The following is a 22,612-nucleotide window of genomic DNA, read 5'->3' on the forward strand; positions in this document are numbered from 1 at the left end:
AGAGAGAGGCAGATAAGAGAAAGAGAAAGAGAAGAGAGAAGAGGGAGGAGGGTGGGGTGCGATGGAGGTTGGGTACGGGATGAGAGAGAAAAGAGGGGCATACCATAGGGAGAGAGAAGAGAGAAGATAAGGAGCTAAAATTACTAGAATGTCCATGCCACGTCAATATACTTAACGGTTTTGTGGATGGAAATGGATGAAAGTGGTAAAGTGAGAAAATTTCAGGAGGTGAAATAATAAATAAGCCTAAAATTAAACAAATGTTTTTGGACAAGCAAAAAGAAAAAAAAATATATCTTTTTAAAATGCTAACGAGTCTAGCCAAGTGGAAAATAGCCTTTATTGACAGATTAGTGGTATTAGGTTCAACTCTTACGGCATTCACTAGCAGACTAGTGGTATTAGGTTTGAACTCTCATGGCACATTAGTATAGTGTGTGAGAAACTTCTTTCTCCTTGTAAACTATATCTTGTATTTAAATTAAAAAAAATATTTCTAAAATAAATTTAAAACGTTGGGTTTTTGGGTCCCACTGCATGTTATTCCTACCAGTGCGTTGACCAATAAACTTGGAAACTATTTATAATTTTCAAAGAACCTGAATCTAACGAGCTAAACTGGTGCTTGAGTTCGAAATCTGCAGCATACAAGGAGGAGATATCAACAATTTGCTGTTTGCTTTGGGGCAATCTGAGTTTAAGGGGCCTGGGTGCTAGACAGAGAAATTTCAAGTGTAAACAATGTCATTCAAAGCCTTGTAAGTTTTTTTTTTCCGGGTTTTAATCCTTTAACGAAAATATATAGCTTTTCTTTCCTTAAAGGTTTTTTTAGTAAGTCAAAATTTTCATGCAGCTGAAGCCCAAAGTTATTGTCTTTCTTTTAGTAAATTTGACTTACTCCCTTCAAATTGAATTTTCCTTAACTGCAAAATGAATAAAAACCCATGACTAAGATCCACCTCATCAAGTTACCTTATAAAGCTCAAGATTTGATTAATTGTAATTTTCTGATTCCCAAAATACCCCTACGTATTTGCAATTGTTGTTTTCTCCATTGATTGTGCTGAATATACTTTGAACATATTTGCTGCAATTCATTGTCATTAGTATTCAAATGGTGTCTATTTTAGATAGAAAAATGGTGTTTTAAATTGGCTTAAATTTAGGAATTTTTAGTGTAAGTTTTTTTCTTTTTTAAAAAATAATGTTCAGTATCTAAAAAAGTCACTTTAGGGCCCATTGAATTTATAAAGAAACATTAAAATACCTATCTCGTTTTAGCATAAAATAATGTACCTATTATTTGACTATTTTTTCCACCTTTTTTTTAATGAATAATATACCTATTTTTCGTACCTAATTTTTACATATCTTTTGTAAGTATACCTATCTTTAATTTATAAAAAATGTGCAGAAATTTCAATTACACAACATACCGATTTTCTGACCATTTTTTTTTTGTGTGTGTAAATAATGTACCTATTTTTAATTTATAAAAATATTTACATAAATTTCAATTACAAAAGTAACGGATCCTTTTTATATATATATATATATAAATAAAGTACCTATATTATATACATATTTGTACTTATTTTTATAGGTGCATTATTTATTGGACATATAATTTAAGGATTTTTTGTTTGTTTATTTTAGGGATGTGTAGAGGGCATGCCAACCAAAATAAATGGGTGATTGATATGCTATTAATACAGAGTATTAATTATAATTAAGGTAGTTAATGACATGAATGAAAATAAATTATAAATTAATAGTGCTGCTATTTCCACTCAAGTGTCCTATTCCCTCACCCAACTTACTTTCAAAATTTTAAAGACTACTTTACCCATTCATAAAATGACTTCTAAGAGCATCTCCAAGGGAGATGTCAAATATCAAACATCAAATTTAAATTTGATGGCTGATGTGACAATTTAACATTTACATAGTTTTACACTCCACCTGATATGTCAAATAAATAATTATTGTAACAGTCAAATCATTTAAGATAAAGAAGAAGAAAAAAATATAAAAACGAAAATAATAAATGAAAGTAACAACCAACTATCTTTAAAAATAATAAAATATTCATTTGACATCTTGCTTTTGGGATGTCAAAAATAACATCTCAACCTCCAGCCTTCATTCCATATCACTTTGACACATCGGTTGGAGTGATGTGAGATGTTATTTCTAACCATTAAATGTCTATGTGGCACTTTTGACACATCGGTTGGAGATGCTCTAAGAAATATCTAATTTTTTGACACATGTCCATTGACTTAACCTATACAGACAACATTACCACAAACCCAAAGTGTATTTTAATAATGATCCAACATTGCAGACAACTCATCAATAGAAGCATTGATGGAAGACTGTCGTTTTTTTGTTTGAGCAACTAAATAATTCTTCAATTTGTTTTGTTTCTAGAGATGCCAATACAGTGCCACATAGTCTTGCATATGCTATGTCTTTTCTTTAGAATTGGGATAGATTAATTATTTTCATTTCATCGTTTTCTTATCCATTAATTCTTTGTGTGCTCTTGTGTATGTCTGTATATGTGTGTGTGTGTGTATCAGGTTCTCATTGCTTCCATGTGTGACAAAGGAGGAAAGAAAGAGATCATTCTCGAAGAATGGAAGCATCTTACTAGAGGATCTCATTGCTTCTTGTGATGGAAAATCTAATCCTATTCGTTGTTACTCTACTGCTGAGCTCATCAGAGCTACTAACAACTTTGATCCTTCTTGTATTATAGATGACTTACACGGCGACATGTACAGGGGTATACTAGATAACCGAACAGTTATCATTAAGAAGTACAGACATAGGGTCGACAGGGCTATTCGTGATATTATCATATCAATGCAGATGAGCACCCATAAGAATTCCTTGAAATTATTAGGCTGCTGCTTAGAGCTCGATACACCAGCTTTGGTGCTTGAAAATGCAGGAAAAGGAGGTCTCACCTATGATGGGAGTTTAGTAGTGGATAATGAATTATTACCATGGAAAACTAGACTGCGTATTGCAAAGCAGCTTGCTAGTGCACTTACGTATCTCCATACTGCCTTTCCAAGGCCCATCGTTCATAGGAGAGTAACATCCCGCTGCATTTTATTGGACGATGACTATGTTCCGAAACTCTTCGAATTTTCATTCTCCATAACCATTCCTCCTGACCAACTGTATGTTGAAGAAAATTTCTCAGCACGGACACCGGGGTACACGGACCCTACTTACCTAAAGTATTGTCAAAGTTCAGAAACAACTGATGTTTATAGCTTTGGTGTGCTTTTACTTGTATTCTTGACGCGAAGAGCTGCAATGACAAAACAGGGAGCAGAAATTGAACTCCTTACTGCAGATTCGAAACTTGATGTTTCTGATGGACAGATTCAAATAGAGACAATTGCGGACCCTAAAATCCTTGAGGAAGTCAGGGGAGATGAGCAAGCACAACAGCAACTACAGGATTTCCTAGCATTGGCATTGTTGTGCATCCACGACGAAAGTGAAGCAAGGCCAGATATGATTGATGTGGCCAAAGAACTCGTACGAATTGAAAAGTCTATCTTGCCTTAGCTAGATATGATGCTTAATTAACTTATCCGCTACATTTGTTATGCTAAGCTCAGTCTTTCACCTGTTCAATGGGTTGATGCTATGCTAAGCTCTTTGTATTAGAAGAATATCCATAATTATCATTATCTTTTTTTTTCCCTCTTTTTGGCCGAGGCGGTAGTCAAAAGAAACTTTTGATCCTTCTTCTTTTGAGTGCGGGGTGTGCCGTCACTAAGCCCCGAATTTGGGCTTGAATGGAATGTGAGTAGATGGATATGTTGCATCTGAGATCTGACTTTAATCAAACGATTGTTCGGCTGAGCAAAGAACCTCCTCATGACTTAGGTTTTTTCACTACCTCAGAGTCAAGGCTTTATGTGAGCGACCAAATGATGTGGAGTGGGTGGAGATGAAGATTGAAGTTGAAACGTAATGAAACGAATAACAAATGCGTAAAGTAAAGGTGCTTAAACTTAAATATAATTTAAAGACAAATGTGTAAAGTAAAGTGCAAAAGATAAATAACGTAAAGACAAGAATTAAAGTGCGATAAAATGAATCAAAGCGATAAATAAATCAAGAATGAAATGAAAGCGATATGAACGATAAAGTAAAATGACAAGAAAATATAAATTGAACGAGAATTTAAACTTACACTAAGAAAAGGAAGAACTCGCTACACTAGGTGCATGAAAAGTAAAACCCTAAGTCTAGGAAAAGAAAAGTGCAAGACGAAAAATAAGTTTGTTTGTCTAATGTTGTGTCTGACCTCGTGATTTTTTCGGTTACTTAGTGTCGATTTTCTGATAGTGTACAAAAACAAGCATCCTATGCTCAATCAACCTCAGAGACTTTGACACAGGCTTTCAATTGAAATTTTCATGTGACTTTGATGTCTTTAATTTTTTTCTCTTTTAAATGTGAAATAATATTTATGACAATTTTTGTATCTGAAAAAGATAAATTTTTTTATTTTATATTTTATTTTATTTTGTTTTGTAAGATGCAAACGACGACACTTGGCCTTTCACTGTTTGTCACATATTTTTAAGTTAGGTGGTGTATGTGAAATTAATGAAATCTGTGGCATTTGTCCGTAATTACACTAAACCTCAAGGACCGTGGCAATACAAATTTTTGGATTCCACTGCACGTTATTTCCTACCATTCATAACTGGGCATTGAGCTTGCAATTTCTCATAGAGAATGAGAGTAAAGAGCTAAACTGCTGCTTGAACACGAAATCCATAGTAGAGTGGGAGGAGATATCAACATATTACTGTTTTCTTGGTGCTAGACAGAGAGATTTGAAGTCGAAAAAATGTCATTCATATTCTTGTAAGTTTTTCACTTTTTATTTTTATTTTTTCAGTTACCTTGAGGGATTTTTTTTTTTTTTTTTCTGTTGGCATGGTAGGTGTTTGTGATTTTGTCACAATGACCCAAGTTGCTTGTATTTTTAATAGGGCTTCCTTTTTGGTTGTGTTTGATCATGAAGGAGGAGGAAATGGTATTTTGGCATGTACTTAGCAGGTGCTTTCTTTGCTATGTGTAAAGTAGAAAGAGCCACATAGAACTATTTCAGTTAACTTTGTTACTAGTGAACCGCAGCTTCCTGGAAGTTGATGTAGATTTTTCTCCCTTCTTGATATTGCAATTTTTCTTTCAAGTCAAAAGGTGATTGTTTGGGGGAAGGTAGGAACACGGAAAAGACAAGGACGAGGAAAAGGGTGATGATATATACTGTTTAAGAGTAACGAACAAATAATTCATGAGTGGTTTTTAGACTTTTCAACTTGGAAATTCCAACTCCCCCGAATGACTATAAATCATGTCGAGTCAAGAGGTCTACCCTTCAGTTGGGCGCAGCTGCCATGCATCTTCCCAATTTGATTATACAAATTACCGTTGCTTGACCACGAAATCTGCGGCATACAGGGAGGAGATATCAACAAATTACTGTTTACTTTGGGGCAATCCGACTCCAGTTCTAAGGGGCCTGTGTGCTAAACACAGAAATTTCAAGTGTAAACAATGGCATCCAAAGCCTTGTAAGTTTTTTTTTTTTTTCCTGGGTTTTAATCGTTTAACAAAAATATATAGCTTTCCTTTCCTTCAAGGTTTTTTTAGTAAGTCCAAATTTTCGTGCGGCTGAAACCCAAATTTTTGTTGTAAATCAAAGTAATCTATGAATATGATGAAAGCGGCAGGACAAGTATTTGTTTTTTTTCCATCCATAAAACAGAGTATTATTATTGTTTCTCAGTTTGTAAGAAAGCTGAGATTTGATCTGTTTGGATTTCATGTAAAGTTTTAAAGAACGAAATGAAAGCAAAGTGTGGGTGCTAATGCTATGTCTTTTCTTGAGAATTATTTATTTTCATTTCATCGATTTCTTATTCATTCCTTTGTGCGTTGTGTGCGCTCTTGTGTGTGTCTATATATCAGGTTCTCAATCATTCCACGTGTAAAGCGAAAGGAGGAAAAGGAGGAAAAGGAGCAAAGAAAGAGATCATTCTTGAAGAATGGAAGCATGTTACTAAAGGATCTAATTGCTTCTTGTGATGGAAAATCTCATCCTATTCGTTGTTACTCTGCTGCTGAGCTCATCAGAGCTACCAACAACTTTGATCGCTCTTGCATCATAGAGGGAGAATACTACGACATGTACCGGGGTATTCTAGATGACCGAACAGTTATCATTAAGAAGCATTATAAGGTCAATGATAATGAGGCTATTCGTGATATTATCATATCAATGCAGATGAGCCCCCATAAGAATTCCTTGAAATTATTAGGCTGCTGCTTAGAGTTCGATAGACCAGCTTTGGTGTTTGAAAATGCAGGAAAAGGAGGTCTCAACTTCGATGGAAGTTTAGTAGCGGATAATGAATTATTACCATGGAAAACTAGACTGCGTATTGCAAAGCAGCTTGCTAGTGCACTTACATACCTACATACTGCCTTTCCAAGGCCCATCATTCATAGGCGTATAACATCCCACTGCATTTTATTGGACGATGACTATGTTCCCAAACTCTCCGACTTTTCATTCTCCATAACCATTCCACCTGACCAATTGTATGTTCAAGAAAATTTCGCAAAATGGACAATAGGGTACGGGGACCCAACTTACCAAAATTATTATATAAGTTCAGAAAAAACTGATGTTTATAGCTTTGGTGTGCTTTTACTTATATTCTTGATGCGACGAAAAGCTGTGGATAGAAACTCAGGACATGAGGAACTACTTACTAAAGATCCGAAACTTAATGTTTCTGATGGACAGATTCAAATAGAGATAATTGCGGACCCTAAAATCCTTGAGGAAGTCGGGGGAGATGAGCAAGCACAACAGCAACTGCAGGATTTCCTAGCACTGGCATTGTTGTGCATCCAAGAGGAAACTGAAGCGAGGCCAGATATGATTGATGTGGCCAAAGAACTTGCACGAATTGACAAGTCTATCTTGCCTTAATTCAGTCTTTCATCTGTTAAAAGAGTCGATATTAAGCTCTATGTATTAGAAGAATATCCATAATTCTCCTTATGTAATCAAATTATCTGATTAGAAATACTTAATTATGTGGATTTCAACCAGCAAGCAAGGACCACCCTCTGATTAGATCCGTTTGAGTTTCATGTCAAGTTCAAAATCAATTTAACACTACCAGTACAACGAACTATTCAAATATATTTTTTATGTCGTCCATGTCGTAGATATATGATTGTCGTTTACAAACAGCATGGCATGCTTTTCCCGGACAACACCCACCAAAACAGAGCGGAGAACTTTGAAAAAGCACAGCTCAACTCCAAGCACTCTGAAATTGGTGGGAAATGCAAACCCTAACGCCAATACGACCTCGTTTTGCGAGGCTGTGGAGCTTGAATCCTTCGTCGCTCTCTCTCAGAACCTTGAGCCCTCGAGCATTCTCTTCTTCTTCTTCAGATTACTCCAACCAGTCCCGCGGTGGCCTCCCTCGCTTCTTCTCCGAGCTTCTCCCTACTTCCAAGGCACTCTCTCTCTCTCTCTCTCTCTCTCTCTCTCTCTCTCAGAGTAAATGTAGGCTCTTATTGTTTGTTCTCTATACAGGGAGGCATGGTTCGCGTACAAGGGGATGAGTTCTGGCACATGACCAAAGTTTTAAGATTGCGCACAAACGATAGGTACCTAACTCCTAATCAACTCCATCAATTTGATCTCATGTTAAATGAACAAATTGCAATTGGATTGCGTTGAATTTGGAACTATGAAAGGTTCAATTTTGTTTAGGAAATTGCATTACACTTGTGTATTTTAATGATTGTCCACATAATGCATGCAAGGGTAGAGCTCTTCAATGGGAAAGGAGGTTTGATACAAGGTTTAATTCAGAGCGTCGACCGCTCTGGACTTGATTTTTTGGCATTGGAAGATCCAAAGTCAGTTCTTCCACAGAGCACACAATGGCATGTATTTGCAGCTTTTGGTGAGTTCATTAGATTTCCAATTTCGGGGGGAATGTTTTGTAAGAGTGGTTAAGGCATAGGGGAATATTGTTGTCACATATTAACATGTTGCCCCTGTTTAGGTACTTTAAAGGGTGGTCGAGCTGATTGGCTTGTTGAGAAATGCACGGTATAATTCATGTTTTTGTGATGACTATAGGGATAGTGCATAACCGCCATTGCTGCTAATTGTATTGTTTTTGTATTTGTTGTCTTAGGAGCTGGGGGCTGGTAGTTTAACTCCTCTGCTGACAGAACGGTCTCCTACTGTCTCAGAAAATCGACTAGACAGGTTGCAGCGTGTCAATATGGCAGCAGCTAAACAATGTAAAAGAAGCTTCACCCTTATTCTAATATACATGTAGTGCTGACAGACATGTCCTATAAAACTTTTTATTCGAAATAATAAAATTCAAATTTTTTGCACATGTCTATTTTCACAGGTCAACGGCTGCATGAAATGATCTTGAATCCTCCAACGAATATTAATGGTCTTTTACCTCTTGTGAGTGCTTTCTTCCTATTTTGTTTCATTTCAAAGGTTGGTTTATTGATGTGCACTCTGGCCCGTTCTATAGTATAGGTCACTGACAAACTGTTGTTATTCTTTTAGTATCGTTTGGACTTAAAATGTTACATGCAATTTTCTTGCGGCAGAGAGTTGTAGTTCCACATTAATAATATGCTCTTTGACATATTTTTCTCATTGATGTTGATGCTATTCAGGATATCAACTTACTTCCTTTCCATTGTTATTTTAAATTACATATATACAATTTTGTTTCATAGGTTGCAGAGTCAAAGCTAGCTTTGTTGGCAGTTGCAGAAGGTACTCCTCTTGTTAGTGCATTAACTTCGTCAGGAACGGAGTCCAGTGGGTTGATTGTGGTTGGACCTGAAGGTGGTAAGTATGCATCCTGTAAATGTTTTCTTTTTATCACGTTTGCTGCATACCAATCACCGGGCATATAAATAAAACTTGAAAATCAGAAACTTTTCTCCTTTTGAATTAGTTTTCTGGACAGCACCAAAATCCTGAATTTTTATCCCCAAATAATGAGATTTAGGGTGACAGATTGATGCAAAATTGATTAGGCCAATTATGACTTTGACTTGATGAAGGGTTTTGGAAACAAATTGGAGGTTTGATTGGCGAACCAAAATTAATAAGAATTTTAATATCAATTGAATATCAGGCAATTAGAAGGTATGCAGCAAATTGTTAACAAAATTGGGAAGAAGAAAAGTCTGGGTCAAACTGTGAGTAAAATTTACCCAAATTTCTATTAAGGTTTATGTTGGAATAAACCACCAACAATTGTTTGTGTGCTCTGATTTTCCAGTATGTTTGGTTCTTAGTATTCAGTCTCTCATTATGTTCATCCTATGCCTCTTGTACACTCGTAAATATATCATATATGCTAATGTAGTTTAGTTTTCAATACTGAGTGTACTACTTAGGATTGTGGATCTATTTTTCCATGTTCTTGCTTCAGACTTCACTGAGAAAGAGGTGAATGAATTGATGCAAGCTGGTGCTATCTCTGTTGGTCTTGGCCCACATCGATTACGGGTTGAAACTGCAACTGTGGCTCTTCTGGCAACTCTCATGTTGTGGTCTGATTCTCAAAATACATGCGATACTTGATCTCACTCTCAAGGCAAGTGTTCTTTAGTCATCTGTTGGATAAGACTGAACTACATTACTTTTTTGTGTACCACTTACTTTTGGTCATGTGTAGATGACTGTTTGTTTCACCCATGCTGTTGTTGTTGACCATATGAAGGTTAATTTTAACGAGGGATTTGAGCACTGTAATTTAAGCCAATTTCTAGAGCACAGTCACCATGTTACAGAGTTCTCTCAAATTAAACCTTTTTACAGAGCACTGTAATTTTAGCCAATTTCAGACTGCTTTCTATCCATATTGACATGGCTGTAGTTTTAAGTATTTTGAACTTAAAATTAAACTTGTAATACTTGGAAGCAGGGTAGGTGTTTCAGCCGCTGGAGGAATTCCTGAAAGAGTTAGTTGGTGCCGCCCCAAAAAAGTTTGTTGGTTCAGGGCTCGTAGGAAATGTCGAAACTTGAAAGAATGTATGGTGGATTTAGGTTGTGCACGAAAAAGTAAGTAAATAGCTGAAACAAAAGATGTATCAAGATTACAGCACTCGTTTGTTTTCCCTTTTCCTCCGCTGGCTTACAACGTGCGTCCTCTCATTTTCTCCTCAACTTTCCTACAATATCATTTCACGCCATTTTTGTCCAATTATTTTGGATTAATGATTAGAACTTATCCAAAAAAACAACTGATTTTCAACGCTCATGAAACACAATTGATCCTTAATCTCAAAAGACACCTGTTATAATACGAGTAGAATTAGTGTAACATGTACATCACGTGATGGTGTTGCTGTTAGATAAAAATTAATCGTATGCAAAACAACACCCATGATTTCAACACACGTGCGATTTTAGATTGGGTAGTCAAACTCCCACTCAAACTATTTGATTGACTTGTAAATTGTGTCGACGGAAATCTGTGTGATTCATGTAAGCGAATGAAGTCTCGTAGCATTTTTTCTCTGTGTCTTCCTTTTTGTCATCCTTTCTAATCAAAAGCTCCAGTGTATAAATGTGGATTGATACTAAGAAGAGTTGCCAAATTTGTTTGTGCAGAGAATTCAAAATGTCAACTTCAGAAGTTAAAACATACAAACAAGGATTTGTTTTGTAGTCAAAATTCTGGCAGGCAGCCTTTCTCATTCATTAGGAAGAAGAGGGTGCCGTGCAGGTTGATGCGCACAAGATTGAAAATGGATTGCTCCTCAGACTTATATAACTAGAGTCCACGGTCAACAAAGGCCCCTTTCGTGTATCATTTCCCAGTCATAGCATGCATCTTCTCTTCCATGTCTAATAATTATAATCACTCGAAAACTACACGTATGATTTATTTAGTTGAATTTATAGATAGAAACCCCACTCAATGCAATTTTGGTGACGTTTAATCTTTACAATTATGATTAATTAACGACATATTGAACGAAAGTTTTTACAATTCTATTAAAAATATATGTATATTTGCACGTCACACTCCAAATCGAACCTGTAACCTATTCTAATCCGAATTTTTTTTTCTTTCTCTAATTCTTGAGTTCACGACAACCTCAACACCACCTTGACTAGTCTCATGGATTTAACACTATAAATGCTTCATTCATCCTACCATAAAGTGGTAATTTGAGGAAGGCTTTGAAATTTTATTTATTTTTATAAAAAGAATGTGGAGGGTTTTGAATTGAATTTAATTGTAGATAAAAACTGTTCTCCGACGACTTAATGGACCAACTAATTTTTTCCTACGAAAAGCGTGCCACATTAAGTGCCCACGCTACTGAGCTATTCTCTCAGACTCGGAGACTACAACGTTTCATACACCAAAGTACGAAAATAACCCCAGTTGATTGACTAAATAACACGACAACCACCCTGTATAATTTAAATTTATGATTTTTCACATTCTGATAGAAAAACGTTACTGTGATCCTCTGACTGCACTCGTCATCAAATCATGGCAAATGAGGGTATTTTGAAATATATATATATTTATTTATTTATTTATTTTATTTTACTTCTCATATGTGTCTCAGTTCATAATCTTTGACTTATATATATATATATATATATTATAACAAATAGAATAAGTTTCAAACTATGTCACGCATTGAAAATGAGGAAGTATAAAATTAAAATTAAAAAAATGCTACTTTGTCTTATTGTATTTTTTTTTCCTTCATTTCAGACTTGAATTCAATTTTAGAAAACCGGGTATGATACACAAAAGACAGGATGGAAATTGTATTGAAGTTGAACAAAGTGTACGTTGTTTCGGTTGACAAAAGTGAAGAAAAGAAGAGAGAAAAATGTTGTTGAATTACGAATTCCAAAATGGGGTACGCCTCAAGTACACACCACTATCAAAACTAACAAACAAAAGTAATCCAAAAGCAGGAATGACGAAAGAGGTTTCAAGTTTGAATTTTCTATTCCCCGCATTGAGACAAATAAAGAAAAACAGAAATCAAGAATGGCAAATTGGTGATTATCTCTAAAACCAAGACCTTCTCAATCCCACCAAACTTGACTCAATATAAACCTGTAGTTGTGTACCAGAACGCAAACACCAGTAAAACCCAAGAGCACAAAACGCATCCAACTCCAATTTCCAAGCCAACAACAAGATCTTCTCTTCTTCTCTAGATCTCCATTGGGATCTCTCACTCATTATCAAAAGAGCACTAGAATTAACTATTAATCATAAATAAGGGTTATAATTCAGATGACGAACCAGTTGGAGAATCTGGTGGAGTCGATAAAGTCAAAAGTACGAGCCCTGAAGAAAAACTCAAAGAAGCCATACATAAAGATGGACAAGAGCTCAAGTGTGAAGGTAGAGATCCGCAGCAAAAAGGCTCGCAAGCTCATCGACAAAACCCTCAAGGCTGCCGATCGTCCTGGCAAGCGTCCCATTCCTTGACAAATTTATATACATTTTCTGTCTGCCCATGTATTTATGTAAATCTCTAATGGCATAGCTAGCAAGGTAGGCTGATGGATGAAAAGGGTTTCTCTCTGCTTTCTTCATTTTCTCTTCTGTTGTTTTTCTTTTGGCTGCCGATTCTGTGTTTTGGGTCAAGCTTTGTAACCGCTTCGGAATATTGCCTTCAAAGAAACAACGAACAATCCTTTTTCTAGGTTTCTTCTTTTATGGGATGTAAGAACTTTTACATCATTTATTTTTTATGTGTAATGTTTTGTGAAGGTGGACTAAAACTAGAAACATGGTTGTTTTGTTTTTCAGTAATGCTAATGTGTGAGTTCATTTGTACTTTTAAGCTTTCAGCTCGAGTGTGAAAGATAATGTGAGTTGAAATGAATCCAAACAAGGAAAAACGCAACAACAAAAAAAAGAAAAGAAAAATATGGCAAGACTTCAAAAGAAAAGGGAGGAGTGAATAGTATTTTCATTATTACTGAAGCTTGGTTTGGATTTTGTACCATGTATTAGGTCAATATATCCTAATTAATCCTCTTCTCTTGCCTTCAAAATATAATGAATACATATTACTGGCCATTTTTTGTCGAAACCAAATCGAACCAAACCAAAGAGATTTTTTTAGTGTTGTTTTCTGTTTCGAGAAAAAACTGAACCAATTCGGACTGTGCCCACTCTTAATATTACCCTAAATAATTCTCTAACCCCATCATTGAGTGGATCTATGAGGAAAACCATGTAGTTGAAAGAAGACAAAAGAAAAACCCAACAAAATCACACGTGAGAAGTAATTGCTTCACTAAAAAATCGATTTGGAAGGATGTTGTCGACATGGAACGAGAAGAGATCATAAATCTTGCTTTGCTCTTAACAATGTTTACCTTGGCCAACACTGAAGCTACCTAACATTTTCAAACATTTTTAAAAATTTCAATATAGTTTTAACAAAACAAATAAAATAAAATAAAAAAAGAAAAAAAGAAAGGGAAAGTTCAACATGGGGATTCAAGCTTCCCAGTAATTAAGGAGAGCAGAGAATGCAACCTTTCCCAGTATTGATTTGGGGTTATCATTAGAAAAGAGAGAAGAGCAGCCTTTTCCATGGCGAGACAAGGTCAAACCGTATTAACTTATTAGACCGGCCGACAAATGAATTTTGTTATGAGCCCCTACAAAATCACATGTATCATTAAGTTAAAGCAACATATAATGACTTCTGATCAATTATTTATTTATATGTCAAAGTCATAGGAATTCTGCTTCAAAATAATATCATTAGATAATAGGGACATTTTGGAAAAAGCAAAAGGAGAGAAAAAAAATTTAAAAGAAGCAAAAATGGACAAAAATGCCCTTATTTATTTTTAGATTTCCTAAGGAATCCAATACATTTGCATGTCTTTGATTGAAAGTTGGGTGGTTTTTTTGTCTTTTTTGAAAAAGCTTTGGCTTTTTCCAAAAGTGAAAAAAAATTTATGTCTAAAACCTAAAAAACCTTAGATTAGATAATAACAATATGGCCTGGCGTGGTGTTATTTTTATATGCGGGATAGTATAATCATCATCTTGTTTGTCTAATTTAAAAGTACAATGAAATTTAAATATGGAATTTAAGGTTTATCACTATAAATACAACAAGGGTTTTTAGGTTCCTGATTTTTAACATGATTCGCATTTTGGTCCCTCAATTTCCAAAAGTATTCCCGTAGTTCTTCAACTTGGTTTTGTTAGACAAATGGTCATATCGTCTTTTGTTAACTTTTTTTTTCTGTTAAATTTGAGCATGTGCATGATACATGGTGTAATGTTAAGAGTTGAAATCGAAAATTGCTTCACTCCTGGGGTACATGTGGCGCACCCAAATCCCACACCCACTCCCCCACTACTGCAACTCTCCCCATCTATATATCTCCCTAAATAATGCTACTCTTACAACATTTGTATATCACATTCTCATACCATCATGTGGTATAGAAATATGAGATAAAAATGTGATACCGAGCTGATACTCTCCCCAAGCCAAGCCCATTAAAACCCACCCCCAATCGAGGAATGATATATCTCCCTTCCTCCAATCCTAACAAAGCCATGGACAACCTCCACCCAATACCGAGCCAATTATTTCACCACATCGGCAACAACTAATGATGCTCCCACAAACCACACCCCCACCCAAACCCCCTGCGATGGCTTCTGTCCCTTAGTCTAATATCATATACTCGATCTTGTTGATGAACAAAATTGAATATTTCATCCTGGTGAAAGAGGGGTTGGGACTGGGTGAGATGGTGAGGGTGAAGAAGGCTTGGTTGTTGTTGTGGGTTGTGTGTTTAGGTGGGGTTGGGTTGGGTTGGAGAGGTTGTGGCTTTTTGTGGCAAGGATAGGAGAATCTTTTTTAGTTTTATTTGTTTTGGGTGAATAGAATATTCAAATGGTGGAAATTTTAATAAAAATACTATTTTATCCCTATATTTAACGAAATAGATAACAGAATTGATGATAGGACCATTTGTCCTAATGAAATTGAAGTTGAAAGACCATGGGAATAATTTCGAAAATTGAGGGATCCAAAATGCGAATCTGATCAAAATTCAGGGACCATTAGAACTAAAAACCCAAACAAGTTATAAATAAGTGATGGTAGTTGATAGATGCGTATGGTGAGGCTACCGATGCTAAGGAGGTAATGGGGTGTGAGTATGGTGATGACGGGCAGCCACGGAGGTAGTGGTAGCAGGTAGTGACATCAATTCAATGATGAGTTTTAATAATATTATCAGAGAGAGTGGATAAGTTATGTGTTTTGTGCCAATGAAGAGAGTAAGAACGTTTTCTTAGCCAAGAAAGCACAAGAGAGAGTGAAAAAGTTCTGGTGCAAAAAGGCCAAAACCTGTCTCAACAAAGGGTACTGCCAGTATGGGACACCGTTCAGAAGACCTGCCCAAAAATATATTTCAGCCCTGCCGAAATTCATTGATGAATCATGGTCCCAAATAGACTCTCTCTGAAAGCACCGAGGCACGCCTAAACCGGATCAACCTTTTTAAGAGCTCCGAAGAATCCACGACAGAAGCAGCTGGCTTAATAGTCAATCTCTCAAGCAATGGTGAACTTGAGAGCAGTTCTTGTTGTAGACCTGGGGAGCTTCTCAGAAGGCATTGACCAGCTAAAACTTCACATGGATCACCGAAGGAAATGTTTATAGAAAGAAAACTCAGATATAGACAAGGTTTGGGCAGCTTTCCAGGCAAGGCACCAACAGCCAAATACTGGAGCAGAATGGATGCAAAAAGCAGCAGACTCGATGAAAATTCTCCAATTCCCATGTTCAGACAAGATGTGGAAGCATAGCAGACATGAACCTCCACTTGCTTGAAAAGACACTAGTCTTCACTGCCTCCTTAATAGGTAAACGTGACAAAATTTGCTAATTCTATCCAACTCCTCCATATTTCTCTCTGAACATATAACTTGGAGGGATTCCTTTGCTTCACATAGTAAACAAAAGTGATTAATCTATGTCTTGGCCAGCGCAAACAAAGTTTAAATTTTCACTTTCAAAAGAAATATCCAAATTTCATTACAAAAAAAGCACTTCCACGTTTTGTTTTTACAATTTAAATTTAATAAATAAATAAAAAAGCACTTCCAAGCCAAAATACTCACAGTATATCAGGTTGGGGACAGAGGAGGGGTTCCTCTGCTTCTAAAATTTTCACAATGGCCACTGCTGCCAAGATAATTCAAAAGTAATATCCAAATTTCAGTCACTTAAAAATAAAGCACTTTTATGTTTTGTTTTTACCACTAAGATCCAAGCCAAAATACTCACAGATATATCAGATTAGGGGCAGAGGAGGGTAGATTAAAAACTCAAGAAAAGTAAACGTTGATTCAAGTAAAATAAGAACTTGAAAGGATTGACATTTCCCTAATTTCAATCCACCATGAGAACCACCCAAATCCACAAGCACAGCAAATTTCACAGATATTTCATCAAACAAAAACCCTCAGCGACAACGTTACCAATTTGACTGAATATAAAAATATATATATATATATAATTTGCTGCAAGTAAAAGGTTGACTTTAGTCGTAATTAGCCATACCATTGTAACTTCTTAGTTCATCGTCTTGTTTCCAGCTCTTTTAAGACAGTGTTTGTATAGCTAGTGAAGGATTAATTTCTGGATTTGGGTGTAAAAAAGTATTCCATTTCTCTCTATGGACTACATTGCCAATCGATTGTTGGAAATTTTACGAAAGCGTCCAAGACATGACTTTAATTAAACATTGTTTTTTCAGATAAACGACGACATGGCATTTGTCACAAAGACTTGTAAGTTGAAGCCAACTGCCTTGATCCATGTTCATCTCTGCAAGCAATTCCCCTTGCCCATACAACATGTGTGATAGGTATTCTCCTCGTCTCCGCATAGAGTAGAAGTAGACCCACTTCAGATGCCTTGTTACTTTAATTCATTCTTTACCTGTGAGACCTTGTTATGCCCTGCAAACTTTGTTTCAACAAGAATGTTAAGCGGCAAACGAGCTCATGTAAAGTGCCAACCGACTTAAATTTAAACATACACCACAAAGACTTGTGCCCAACAGTCCAAACCCAGAGTCATCTCTTCAAGCAAGTCCTCTTCTTAGCTGCAAAAGTTCACGGATGAATCATGGGTCCAAGAATATTATCTCTGCATGCACTGAGGCACGCCCTAATCGGAGCAACTGTTTAACGAGCTCCCAAGAATCATCGGCATAAGCAGGCTTAACAATAATCTTCTCAAGCACAGGGGAATTTAAAAGCAGAAATCTGATGAAATCTAATTCAGCTTTGACATCAGAGACGTCGGACATTTTGACAAATCGTAGTTGGGAGAATGGGAAAATCCAGTTGCCATATAAAGAGTTCACTTCTGACAAAGCAGAATGACCCTCTCTGTCAGCCTACACAAGATATATAGGCATCAGAAATTCTCGAAACAGAGTAGAGTTGGTTTGACATCTTAAATTCAACAGAAGAAATTTGCATGCATCAATAGAATAAAACTCACAGAAATTTCTTGGAAAGCAGATCCGGCGGCCTACACAAGATATATGGGCATCAGAATATTGATCACCTACTGAAAAACAGCTCTCTAAAAATTTTTAGAATAGAATTGGTTTGAAGCTTTAAATTAAACAGTAGAAATTTTCATGCATCATAGAATAGAACTCACAGAAATTTCTAGTTCTCGGACAGCAGGGGTACTTCTCAGAAGGCATAGAGCAGTTAAAATCTCCCTCAGATCATTAAAGTTTACGCTTATAGAAAGAAAGTTCAGATATAGACATGGTTTTGGAAGTTCTGCTGACAAGGCACCAAGAGCCAAAATCTAGAGCAGAAATCATCAAGAAAACTTCAGGCTCCATGAACATGCTCCAATTTCCAAGGTCATGTAAATGATCATTTAATGAAAGTATGACACCAGAAAATCCATTACCTGTAAAAAGAATCCCTGAATTTTTAGCCTCTGAATATGAGGCAGGTGAACCAAAAACTTGACCAACATGCTGTGAGTACTGTCACAAGCCCATCTTTGGCCAACACTGGTGTCCGTACAAATGCAAACATCAGCAAGATTTAAGGTATTCTGAAAAATAACATCCTCAAAATCACCTTCAACATCAAGGAATTTGAGATTTGGTGCATCAATCTTGAGATGGGTGAAATTGAACTCTCTCAAAGTCAACCTTTCAAGCAGAGGACAGCAAGCTATCAGATTTTGGAAGGCATCTTGGGCCAAGGTAACACGCTGAAAAACAAGGCTTTTCAAATTCCTGAAGCCTTTGAATGTTGGCGGAGGTTTTATCAGACAACTGAATAACTCTAAATGTATCATATCTTCACAAGAAAACAAATATGAAGGAATACTGTAGCAGCAAACTTCCTCAATTTCAAGTACGAACTCTTTGATAGAGTTTCTTGATAGATGAAGAATCCATCGATCAATATCCCAAGTGGCTAGGCGATCTAGATGAGAAAGCTTAAACTTATGAATTGGGCCAATGTGACCTAGGAGTACATGATCAACAATGTCCACAAAGGTTATACGTTTTTTAGTTGACACACTGTTTATCAAACACAAGATGTCGAATCATAGCCGTTCTGTATCTCCACTTGCTTGATAAAACACTTGTCCTCGCCACCTCTCTAATGGGCAAATGTGACAAAATTTGTTCTAGAACATCACTTGGTAAGTTGCTAATTCTATCCAACTCCGACTCCGATTTCGAACGGGACTTGGGTGGTTCTCTTTGCTCCTGACATATTCAAGTAGTTGAAAACATCACTAATCTAATGCAATGGCCTATGGTAAGCAACAAAGTTCAAATACCTATTCTCACAACTAAAGAATTGTAACAATTTGCAGTTTTAGATTCTTTTTTACTACAAAAATGCAAGTGTCAATACTCGCAGTTGAAACTGAAAAGGTGTGAGTTTCCACTTAACAACGAGAAAAACACAATTCATAAGCAAAGCAAAAACTTCACTTACGTTATCAATTATAAAATTGACCCAAAAATCAATTAGAAAATGCCTTACTTGAAACCTTATCAATTGACTGAGAATGCAAAAGAATGTAAATTGCACGAAATTAGGAAATAAAAAATACAAACCCTTACCATATTCACTTCGCTTTGGTCCAGAAAAATGGAGATGGTGTGCCAAAAAGTTTGCCTGAAGAGGAGCCAATTAGGGTTTGCTAGGGGTTGGATTGGAGAGCGAAAGAGAACCAATTTGGGTTTCAAATCCGAATTGTGAGAATATGACTCGTCACACACAGCATTACTTATTTACTACTGGCTGAAACGGCGCCGTATAGCATATCTTCATTTCATTCCCGCCTCTTTATTATGTGCACTGCATATTATCATGGACATATAAAAACCTTCTATTTCATTTTGCCTGAAGTTCCGTTGTCATGAATATTCATTTTACTAGATTTTTGGTATATCAATTTTTGAACATCAACATGTAGCAGGATTTTTGAATTCAAAATCCTAGCTAAAATTTTTGGTGTCTTAAAAACAACATTACTTGGATTATGTCTAATCCTACTAGGACCAAATGTAGTAGGATTATAAATCCTACCAAAAGATTGGAGTTTAGGGCAAGGATTTACATAATTCATGAGCAATTAAGATGTTGTCAAGGGAAATTTTAAAGTTGTCATTCTTACTTGTATGTGAATCACAATTTGACACACACACACACACATATATATATATATATAATTTTTTATTTTTTATAATTTGGCTGAATTATTCCATAATATGTATCAAACTGTGATCATTACCAGAGAAAGAATGGAAAGTCATTTTATTCTTTTTAAAAATAAAATGTAAAAAAAATAAAAAGTAATAATAATAATCCATCCTCAAATTCAACTCTAAAATTTGAAGAATTTCTTGAAGTATTTTAGTTCATCATCTTCTTTCAACCTCTTATGATAGCTAATGAAGGATTAATTTTGGATTTGACCAATATGGTGTAGCACAGTAGAAAACCCCTCTCATGTAGTTAGACTTTCAATTGTACTAAACAAAACATTCTGGATTTGGATGACAACATGACATTCATCACAAAGACTTGTAACCGTCTTACCATGCTCATCTCTGCAAGCAAATCCTCTAACCTTAGCTACCCAAATTCATTGATGAATCATGGCTCCAAGTGGAATATCTCCTCTTGATCCAAGGCACTATCCTAGAAGCGCAAATCTGATGAAATCATGGACGAATGGGCAATTAGTTTCTAAAGCATACTCTATTTGTTCAGTGCTATAAGAGTTTGTTTGAATTCGTTCTTTCCGTGTGAGACTTTGTTCTGCCCTGCAAACTTGTTTCAAAAATGATTAAATTGGCAAACGAACTCAAATAAATCTAATTCATAATCCCCAAACGACTTAAATTTAAACAACATATGCCTTCACAAAGATGATTGCGATATGAAACATAACATCGTTCAGAAACATAGGCAGACATACAATATAAAGATTTGTGCCCAACAGTCCCAACCCACATTCATTTTCTTCAAGTCCTCTTGTCTTAGCTGCCAAAGTTCACTGATGAATCATGGGTCCAAGTAGATTATCTCTGAATGCACTGAGGCACGCCCTAACCGGAGCAACTGTGCACCGAGCTCCCAAGAATCATCGGGAGAAGAAGGCTTAACAATCATCCTCTCAAGCACAGGAGAATTTAAAAGCAGAAACCTGATGAAATCTAATTCAGGTTTGCAGTCATAGATGTAGGATATTTTAACAAGCCGCAGTTGGGTGAGTGGGAAAACCCGGTTCCCATATAAAGATTTCACTTCAGACCAAGCAGCCTGACTCTCCTGGTCGGCCTACACAAGATATAGGCATCAGAATCAATCTGAACTACAATTTTCAGAGTAGAGTTGGTTTGACATTTTAAATTCAACGGAAGAAATTTGCATGCATCAATAAAATAAAACTCACAGGCCATACTAGTACTCCGATACCACGGTCACCCTACACAAAATATATAGGCATCAGAATGTTAAAAAAAAGCTCTGTAAACTATAATTTTCAAAGTAGAACTGGTTTGACATTTTAAATACAACACAAGAACACTCACAAAAATTTCAAGTTTTTGGACAGTAGGGGAGCTTCTCATGAGGCGTAGGACAGTTAGAATTTGCACCGGATCATTGAAGTTTACCCATATAGAAAGAAATTTCAAATATGGACATGGTTTAGGAAGCTTTGCTGACAAGGCACCAACAGCCAAAATCCAGAACATAAATCATCGAGGAAACATCATACTCAATGAACATGCTCATATTTCCACGGTCATGTAAATGATTATTTAATGAAAGTATGACACCAGAAAATCCATTACCTGTAAAGAGAATCCCACAATATCAAGCTTCTGAATATGAGGCAGGTGAACCAAAAACTTGACCAAATTGCTAGACCTGTCAGAAACCCATCTTCGGCCAACTTCAGAATCAATGCAAACATCCACAAGATTTAAGGTATTCTCAAAAACAACATCCTCAAAATCACCTTGAACATAAAGGAATTGGAGATTTGGAGCATCTATCTTGAGAATGGGGAAAGGGAAGTCTAGTAAAGTCAACCTTTCAAGCAGAGGACAGCAAGCAATCAGATTTTGGAACCCAACTTGGGCCAAGGTAACACGCTGAAAAACAAGGCTTTTCAAATTCCTGAAGCCTTTGAATGTTGATGGAGGTTTTAGCACACATCCAAGTAACTCTAAATGGATCATATCTTGACAAGAAAACAAACATGAAGCAATTGTATAGTTGAACCCTTGCCGAATCTCAAGTATAAACTCTTTGATAGAGTTTCTTGATAGATGAAGAATCCATCGATCAATATCCCAAGTGGCTACACCACCTACATGAGAAAGCTTAAACTTGTGAATGGGGCCAATGTGACCTAGGAGTACATGATCAACAATGTTCACAAAGCTTATATGCTCTTGTGTTGAGACACACTGATGATCAAACACAAGATGAGGAAGCATAGCCGATCTGTATCTCCACTTTCTTGATAAAACACTTGTCCTCACTGCCTCTCTAACCCACAAATGTGACAAAAGTTTTGCTATAACGTCACTTGGTAAGTTGCTAATTCTATCCAACTCCATCTCCGATTTCGAACGGGACTTGGGTGGTTCTCTTTCCTCCTGACATATTCAAGTAGTTGAAAACATTACTGATCTAATACAATGGCCAGTGGTATAGGGAGGGAGAAGAGATAGTAAGCAACAAAGTTCAAATATCTATTCTCACAACAGAATGAATTGTCACCACATTTCACGGGGGGATACATAACAAGTTGCAGGTTTACATTCTATTTTACTACTGAAAAAAATGCAAGTGTCAACTTAACAACACTGCCATAAAGGAAGTGGATTTGCCTAATTCCCTTTCACTTAACAATGAGAAAA

At 36.2% G+C, this 22,612-nt stretch overlaps 5 protein-coding genes and 2 pseudogenes across 8 annotated transcripts; 4 read left to right on the forward strand and 3 right to left on the reverse strand.

Annotated features, from left to right (window-relative positions):
• The first annotated feature begins 741 nt into the window (after nucleotides 1-741).
• On the forward strand, nucleotides 742-3,696 carry LOC148916187 (serine/threonine-protein kinase ZRK1 pseudogene; annotated as a pseudogene).
• Nucleotides 3,697-5,113: 1,417 nt separating this feature from the next.
• Nucleotides 5,114-7,056, forward strand: LOC148916188 (non-functional pseudokinase ZED1-like). The gene is made up of 2 exons (XM_089055426.1): nucleotides 5,114-5,621; nucleotides 6,019-7,056. Exons 1-2 carry the CDS (start codon nucleotides 5,605-5,607, stop codon nucleotides 7,046-7,048), a joined length of 1,047 nt encoding a protein of 348 aa, XP_088911552.1. The 5' UTR covers nucleotides 5,114-5,604; the 3' UTR covers nucleotides 7,049-7,056.
• A 216-nt stretch (nucleotides 7,057-7,272) lies between these two features.
• On the forward strand, nucleotides 7,273-11,082 carry LOC103335052 (uncharacterized). 2 transcript variants are annotated; one of them, XR_016128242.1, is made up of 10 exons: nucleotides 7,273-7,587; nucleotides 7,667-7,740; nucleotides 7,900-8,042; nucleotides 8,145-8,191; nucleotides 8,280-8,388; nucleotides 8,505-8,566; nucleotides 8,851-8,965; nucleotides 9,558-9,722; nucleotides 10,053-10,189; nucleotides 10,742-11,082. XR_016128242.1 is itself a non-coding variant. In XM_089055427.1 (9 exons), the coding sequence occupies exons 1-8, from the start codon at nucleotides 7,411-7,413 to the stop codon at nucleotides 9,707-9,709; spliced, it is 879 nt and encodes a 292-aa protein (XP_088911553.1). In that variant the 5' UTR covers nucleotides 7,273-7,410; the 3' UTR covers nucleotides 9,710-9,722; nucleotides 10,053-10,289. The 2 variants fall into 2 exon arrangements, 1 of the variants encoding a protein (XP_088911553.1); XM_089055427.1 differs by lacking the exon at nucleotides 10,742-11,082 and having other exon boundaries at nucleotides 10,053-10,289.
• Nucleotides 11,083-12,231: 1,149 nt separating this feature from the next.
• Nucleotides 12,232-12,886, forward strand: LOC103335056 (uncharacterized). Its single transcript, XM_008238048.3, has one exon. It carries the CDS (start codon nucleotides 12,405-12,407, stop codon nucleotides 12,600-12,602), a length of 198 nt encoding a protein of 65 aa, XP_008236270.1. The 5' UTR covers nucleotides 12,232-12,404; the 3' UTR covers nucleotides 12,603-12,886.
• A 2,715-nt stretch (nucleotides 12,887-15,601) lies between these two features.
• Nucleotides 15,602-15,946, reverse strand: LOC148916189 (uncharacterized). Its single transcript, XM_089055070.1, has one exon. It carries the CDS (start codon nucleotides 15,944-15,946, stop codon nucleotides 15,602-15,604), a length of 345 nt encoding a protein of 114 aa, XP_088911196.1.
• Nucleotides 15,947-16,811: 865 nt separating this feature from the next.
• LOC103335057 (F-box/FBD/LRR-repeat protein At1g13570-like) lies at nucleotides 16,812-19,416 on the reverse strand (annotated as a pseudogene). The gene is made up of 5 exons (XR_016128049.1): nucleotides 19,292-19,416; nucleotides 18,109-18,928; nucleotides 17,845-18,000; nucleotides 17,680-17,709; nucleotides 16,812-17,572 (listed from the first exon to the last, which is right to left on the reverse strand). The product of XR_016128049.1 is annotated as an F-box/FBD/LRR-repeat protein At1g13570-like (transcript).
• Nucleotides 19,417-20,541: 1,125 nt separating this feature from the next.
• LOC103335118 (F-box/FBD/LRR-repeat protein At1g13570-like) lies at nucleotides 20,542-22,342 on the reverse strand. 2 transcript variants are annotated; one of them, XM_089054877.1, is made up of 3 exons: nucleotides 21,538-22,342; nucleotides 21,266-21,429; nucleotides 20,542-21,017 (listed from the first exon to the last, which is right to left on the reverse strand). In XM_089054877.1, the coding sequence occupies exons 1-3, from the start codon at nucleotides 22,307-22,309 to the stop codon at nucleotides 20,742-20,744; spliced, it is 1,212 nt and encodes a 403-aa protein (XP_088911003.1). In that variant the 5' UTR covers nucleotides 22,310-22,342; the 3' UTR covers nucleotides 20,542-20,741. The 2 variants fall into 2 exon arrangements, with proteins under 2 accessions (XP_088911003.1, XP_088911004.1); XM_089054878.1 differs by having other exon boundaries at nucleotides 21,272-21,428; nucleotides 21,537-22,342.
• Nucleotides 22,343-22,612: the final 270 nt, after the last annotated feature.

Source organism: Prunus mume, linkage group LG6 (assembly GCF_029339155.1).
Source record: "Prunus mume cultivar Tortuosa linkage group LG6, ASM2933915v1, whole genome shotgun sequence".
Lineage (NCBI taxonomy): Eukaryota > Viridiplantae > Streptophyta > Magnoliopsida > Rosales > Rosaceae > Prunus > Prunus mume.